Source organism: Geospiza fortis, unplaced genomic scaffold (genome assembly GCF_000277835.1).
Source record: "Geospiza fortis unplaced genomic scaffold, GeoFor_1.0 scaffold145, whole genome shotgun sequence".
NCBI lineage: Eukaryota > Metazoa > Chordata > Aves > Passeriformes > Thraupidae > Geospiza > Geospiza fortis.
Window position 1 is genome coordinate 2,537,245 of NW_005054362.1, and position 7,294 is coordinate 2,544,538.

The 7,294-nt window shown below is 43.5% G+C and overlaps 1 protein-coding gene across 1 annotated transcript; it reads right to left on the bottom strand.

Moving 5' to 3' along the window:
- Positions 1–957: 957 nt before the first annotated feature.
- On the bottom strand, positions 958–6,499 carry DENR (density regulated re-initiation and release factor). Its single transcript, XM_005424013.2, has 7 exons — positions 6,263–6,499; positions 5,532–5,551; positions 5,332–5,416; positions 4,651–4,740; positions 2,519–2,635; positions 1,903–2,042; positions 958–1,254 (listed from the first exon to the last, which is right to left on the bottom strand). Exons 1-7 carry the CDS (start codon positions 6,366–6,368, stop codon positions 1,210–1,212), a joined length of 603 nt encoding a protein of 200 aa, XP_005424070.1. The 5' UTR covers positions 6,369–6,499; the 3' UTR covers positions 958–1,209.
- Positions 6,500–7,294: the final 795 nt, after the last annotated feature.

The window sequence follows — 7,294 nt, forward strand, 5'->3', positions numbered from 1 at the left end:
CTGCAGCCGCGGGGTCGAATCCCGCGGCCGCCTCCTCACCCCGGGGCTCCAGCTGCTGGAAAAATGTGATAATTAATAATGTTGTTAATAAGGGATGGAGTAAGAACCAGGCTGGAATGGGGGCAACTTCCCTGTGCAGCGTTAAATGGGAGGACTGTAGAGATGCAGGCCGCTCTTGAGAGCCACTATTTCCAACGACAGGGATGGAGTTATCTGTCCAGACACACCCATGGTTTATAAATAGAAATCACTGAAAAAAGCAACCTTACAGGAGGAGAACAGAGCGTCTGACACATCACCCCCTTGGCTTTCAGCTTACCGAGGCTCTGCAGTGACAGGAACAGGTCACTTCCAGGACCCTGCCACCAGGGAGCATTTATTGTTATTAAATGGAACAGTGAAACAAAAAGCACCAAATTGATGCCCGAGGCTGTTTGTGGGAGTACAGACAGCAGAGCTGGCACCCCACCCCTCCTGCTAACATGGCCTGTGGAGTAGTGCTCACTGTTAATTTGTGTTCATTACTACCATTCTTGAATGAGCAGCAGGTTAAAAGCATAAACCTATTATAACTGCCTCACCTAGAAGCCCAGCAGGGTTAGGAGATCTTTGGAATTATGAAAATAGGATAAATTTTTAAGTCATATTCACAGATTTCTCAGTGTTTCCACTTAATAATTCAGTTGGCAGGGATGTAGAATGACCACTTCAGGATTCACTGTTCTTTCATTTCTAACAAACCTTTAGAATGTTTGTTCCATTCCGATTTCTAAAATTTTCTCCAGGTAAATGAGTGGTAAAAGTGTCAACATCAGCCACATGCCTTATTCACTTAAGCTCAGCAGAAAGGACAGCAGATGAAAAACAAACTTTTAATGCCTTCAATTCTTATTTTCCCATAAGATAGGTAGAGGAAAGCAGATGTAAAAAACCTCAGATGTAAAAAACCTCAGAAACTATTCAGTGAGGAACAGTAATTTTATTTAAATCTACTTCATGCTTAAGCATGGTAGAACCCCAATTTAACTTTGGCAAATATCACAAAAAACCCCAAAAACAAAAAAGAAAACCAAGCAGCCTATACAGAACAGTGAGAATGCCAAGGACATGGGTTCTCCACAGTTTCACTGCAGAGCAAATGGATTTAGAAGCCTCACTTTTGCTATATCATTTATAACCATATAATTAAATAAAGGTAGTCCTCCACTATCATTTCTTGACTTCTCCAAGATCTTCAATGCTGTCATCATCCACCTAGGGAGAAAAAGCCACAACACAGCAAATTAAGTATTTTCTCTTCACATGCCTCCTTCAATGCACACCCTGTAAATGTAGTGAAGTGTGGCAGAAGTGAACAGCCCCATTCCAGATCCCCTGCTGTAAATCCTGGGTGAGGGACACGTGCTTACAGGACACAGCTGAGCCTGCAGGGCTGGGAATAAAGACAGCCCTATGGAGTTAAACCATAAAGAATTCCACTTGGGAAATGCCAGGACAAGGGAGAGTCAGAGAAAACCCTTGCAATTACAACTCTCAGCTTTAAATGTCAGTCCAACCCACACTGGCTGATCTCTTCTGAAGCACAAATGTGTGGGGCTTGGGGCTTTTTTGTTTGTTTTAAGTTTGCAATATTTTATGAGGTGTTGAAAAATAGGATGGCAGTGTAAGAATACTTAGACACTCACTGTTAAGAAATGGTCACAAAGAAGGCACAGATATTTGACAGCTGCATTTATTCTGACAGGCCTCCCTCACTCTAGTGTGGGAATGCAACAACTGCTCTTTTATTTTTGTGCACCAATCTGTGCTGCCAAAGATGAATCCCTTTTCCAAAATCATTGGTAAATCACAGGCTAATGTGGAAAAGTGTGTGTCTTCCTGAGAGAAAGAAAGGTTTATTACCTCAGGCCACTTCTCCTGGATTACATCAATAATGTCATCTGTGAAGTCCCCCTGAATGATGATTTCATCTTCTCCTGTTACTGAGGCACCGCAGGAAAATTTCTGAGCAAAAAACCTTTGTGCTTCCTTAAGATCAATCTCTGCCATGGGGAAAATGAACAATTTAAGTACAGTTGTTGTCATAAAAATATCTTCTCAAGATTAAAGCCAAAATCTTGTTTTAACTTGAAAAAGTAGTGGCACTTCACAGTTGAAGCTTTGCTAGAGTTTCCACTGAAAGCCAAGTCTGTTGTTTACACCCAAAACATCTGACTCTACTGATCTACAAATGCTTCAAGGTAGAAATTGCTGAATGTCCTCTACATGCTCTCTTGAGGTGAGTCTGCACCCTGTTTCAAAAAAACCTGTAACCCTCCTTGTCTGAAAAATCACAGCAATAAGTGCCTTAATAATTTATCCCTGTGGGAAGTCAGTGTACTTTTAGCCTTGGAACTGCTAAAAGCACCTTGGGACTTCCATCTACAGCTGGAAGCAGATTCCCCAGTGGAATACAACCAGAAGAAATATCATGAGATTAAAGGCAGGCACATCTAATACCAGGAGAACCCAAACTCACCAAATGTGGCAAGGCCACACACTCTTGTGACGTATTTTTTCTTTGCTCTGGGAATTTTAGCTATCGTAACTTTCTGTGGTACAGTCTTCTTCTTCTGTTTTATCTGACCCCTTCCACCTTTAAAACAGAGCATAAGGTTACATGATTAATTAAATTATGTCATAGTTCATCAAAGAAAAAAGCATACAAGGTCAGATTTTGCCCCTATAAACAAAGAAGCTGTTAACTCCCCAATACTATTGCTAAACAAAAATGTATTTTGCACATTGTCTGAGATTTACTATTATTTAAGAAAGATCCCACACCATCAAAGTCCAGTATTATGGGGAATAACAATATATACATGTCAAATGTGCATTCAAGCACAGGTTGCACAGCAGACCCCCACTACAATCAGCAAAAAAAGGGCTTTTCCCCACACTTTACCAATCACTGTGTTCGGTCTAGATTTACATAATTCTAGAAATAAATCTTTCTTTGATATTTCCCACAAGTATTTTAACATCCTCACGGTTTGTGTCTGAGGCAAAGCAAACTGCTCATGCCCATTTCCTGAGGCCACAAGGTCTTGCTTTGGCCCAGGCTGCTGGGTTAAACAGCAGATCAAGTTCTGGACACCGGGGCACGACCCCACAGTGAACCAGACAGGGAAATGTGAGCCAGCAGCCAACGCCACACTGTGAGAGCAGCCAGCCACAGCACCCCGCCCCCACTCCATTTAACCCCCCCCACCTCTCTCCTGCCTGCTCCTAGGCCAGCCGGTGGGAACACTCCCCATTTCAGGCATTTCTGAGTCAGAGTAAAGCATGCAAAATGTACATTCCACTCATCAGGAGTCTTCAAGCCAGATTAAGATCTCAGCTAACTTCGTGTACAGTCACCATGTTATTCCAGGGTAAGCAAAGTTTCATGTTTCTGAGCCTTCTCAGCATGAAAACCTAAAGAATTTATGACAAGTAAACCAACCCCTGTGGCTGTTTCTGTTTCTAACACACAGCACTTTCAATTCTGTTTTATTATAAACTGGTGTCTGATAATTTTTAGACAGCAAATTTCTGCCTTAAATTTCTTCATTGAGTTTCTGCAGTGTCTCATGAAGTTTGTGCTTGTTTCCCCTCACACTCTTATGGTCACTCTTACACCATCCTACTTAACACCATGCTGCAAGTTTTCATGAAACTTTAGATTCTAGGAGAAAAATCACCAAATATTTTAAATACTTATTTTAGAACCAAACACCAGACTGAAAACTAATCATACCCACACCTCACAACAAATTAATGTTGAAATAAAATGTCCTGCAATCTCTGGGAAAAGCACCCAAGTTACAGAACATGAATTACTGTTGTCACTAGACATTGCCTGCTGAGAAGGTAAATTAAACTGGTTTCCAAGATACAAAAAATAAAACAAAAATATATGTGGCATAAAATATGGAACTTACTAGGTATTAGCCATAATTTCTGGAGCATTACACACAACTGACACTGCACAGGCAAATACACATTAACAGCTCCAGAACTCTGATTTATGGTGGAAAGCATGTTAATTAATTCAGCAGAAAGAGCTCCAACGATTGAAGATAAAAGTGTGTTTAAATTGTTCCACATAACTTTATATCTTCCAAAGCTGAGTTTTGAGAATGTTTTTCATTAGTACTGCTGGGAGAAGACAGAGCTGCTAATGGAGACACAGGTAACAGATTTTAAAGCACGAAACCAAATCCTGTTCCGTGAATACAGAGAGGTGGAAGGAACAAAGGCAGAGCAGAGTCATGAGGCATTACCAGAGGGGAGCAGCCTTTGTTCCACTCTGCAAGCAGCCCATAAAGTGCTGCTCAACAGAGCTCAGCATTCTGGGAGAAATGCCAGCTGATTCCAGCTTGGGAGGAGCTGCTCCCTGAGTGTGACAGTGGTGACAGGATGCAGGTCACCTCTCTCTGCCTGTCCCTCCTCTCCAACATTTCCATTGGCACAGACCACAGGGAGGAAGATATTCCCTATATATTCCCTATATTCCAGGGCTAACCACCAAAATGCAAGGAATTGTGCCCTGCTCCAGACCAGCAGGTGAGAAAGGGATGCCCCAAACTGCTTTGAAATCAGTACCACAATCAACTATTTAGACCTTGCCTCTCTTTTGCTTCTTCTTCTCCTCTTCTTCTCCTCCGCCCACATTTCCTTGGCCTTCTCCAACCCCAGTTTCCTGTTTAGGTGAATTTTCTTAAATGCAGCAGAAAGGAGTGAAGGGAAAAAAGAACAAAATTAGTGATCAAACACCCACAGCCCTGTAGGAACAGAAAGTAATTAAAGTGATATTTTGATAAATCAGTAAATTATGCTGAAGTGCAGCAGCCTTTTGACTGATGCATGTTACATCTTCATTACAGTATTTGTGCAAATTAGACTCCAGAAAAGCCTCAGCTCCAAGCTACAGTGACAATTTCAATAAAGGCTCTTGCACAGAGAGAAAGAAATTAATGATAATGTTAATATTAAAACTCCAAATGCAAACAAATAAGTTCCCCACTATTAATGGCCTTTCCTCCAGCCATCCACTGTAGACTGGAAAGACACAAAATCCAATAAACTAACTCTGATGGAAAATAAGTGCATGGATGTTTACGGCAGGATTCAACTATAAATGGATTATTTAGTGTTTTCTGACATTATAAAACTCATTTCAGAGCCTCCAAAGCATTAACTTTCACAGGATACAGCAGGAAAAGGAAAGAGATCAGAAGTGGACAAGCTCAGATATTTCCAAATATGTCCAAGGACACGTATCAGTTAGAAAATAGAAAAGACTCTTACCTACTGTAAGTTTTGCAAACTCATCTGGAAAATTCTTTTCTAACCATTGTCTGCATTTAGTCACATCAGGCATGTATTCACAGTACTAGAGAAAAGCCATATGAATGTTGTTAGTGGAGGAATGACAAAATACATCACAAATACACCAAAATAGGGCATAATAGGACAGAAGGAAATTTGGACAACAAAAATTAACTCACCTCTGTTGGCAACGAACAGACTGGAGAAAGAAGAGGGAAAAAAAGAACAGATTACAAAAGCAATTTTTTACTTTTTACTTACAGCCTTAGTAATTAAATTCCAAATGGTGTTTCAAAGTCAGGGATGGGTTCTTACATAACTTCTGGTTATAACCACACACTGACTCAAAAACATTTCTTTATTGTTGCCACTCCACACTTTAATTCCTCTCTAATTAGACCTGTGCTCACATGCTCTGCATTAGGGTAAGACCTTCACAGCAAGAGCTGCCAGTCACTGAGGGAAGGGGAGGAGAAGGCTGGGAAAAGCTACAGAACAAAACACCACTTCTACCTGAGGCACAGGAGACACTGAACAAAGCACCAGGTGGTTTGGTCAGCTTTCCCTTCTCCAAGAGCTGCCAATGTCCCAAAGAGGGGACAGCCAAACCAACTGTGCAGGGCTCTTTCCCACTCTATTCCAGCCTGAAGCAGAATGACATTCATATCTAAAAACACACCTGCCGAGACAACTTACTTCCCTTTAAATCTCACCCACACAACTACAAACGGAACGAGTAAAGAACACTTCCAAACACAGTACAGTTTAATTTATTCCATTTCTCGCCATCATACTAATGCTCAGAGCTTTTCTGCGCTAATGGCTTCCTGCAGGAAGAGATGTGTGCTCCCACTCCTGTCCCTGTGTGCTGCCACTCCTGTCCCAGGGATGTCCCTGTTCCAGCACTTGCCTCCACAGTAGAGCACTCGCAGGGGATAATCGGCGTCGGACCTGGCTCCGCTCCTGCCGTCCCCTCTGCACTCAGGGACCACGGGCTCGGCCACATCCGTGGCCATGTCACCAACCTGTGGGGCACGGGGGACACAATCAGCACCCAGGCTCTGGGTTTGAGTCAGTCACAGCCCCCCCAGCTCGAGAATCCCAGAGGAAATAGGGGCAAGTGGCAAAAGAGAGGGAGATATCAGGGAGAGGAAAATGGGAGTCAAAAATAATGAAAACATGGGGAGAACTGCTACAAAGGACACCAAGCAGTATTCGAGTTCTGGCACGTAAGGGGAAAGAAGCCAAAGCACCACAAAATGAAGAAAAATCTTTCAGAAACCCACATGGAATTAGAGAACACACTGGGTTAAGGACAATTCAGTGAAGTATCATGTAAAATCAGTGGCACACGAACTGTGGGGGCACTGGGGGCAGGTACCTCTTGCATATTAGCAAAGGAAAGGGGTCATTTAAATCAGTGCCTGAAGAGTCACAATCTGATCCAAGAACACTGGGAAAAAAAAAAAAGCCAGCATAAAAAAAGGAAAGCAAACTCAAGCCACTAATGGATGTAACAGTGGTTTACACACACGTTTTCAAGTAAGGGACTTAGAAGACAGCAGTCAACAAGGAGAGAGTTCGGAACACACAGGAAATCCCCCAGGACGGGGGAACAGACAGGACATGGGTGAGGGAGCTTGGGGTGTCGTACGAGCCGTGCTGAGCGGCGAGGAACGCTGAGGGAAATTCCCGAGGCGGTGGGCTCAGGACAGAGGGACAGGGACAGAAGGACACGGTGAGGTGCTGGGTGTTCGTGAGACCCCACAGAGGCCCGGGGGGCGCTCGGTGGTCCGGGGGCAGAACTGAGGGCGGGTCGGGGGAAAGGTGCCGGGACACCGGACACGGAGGGGATCACGGACACGGTGGGATGGGGGAGCGGGGGGATCCGTGAGGGGAGAACTGAGGGGATGGGGGGAGCCGGGGGGGTGCGGGTCGGGGA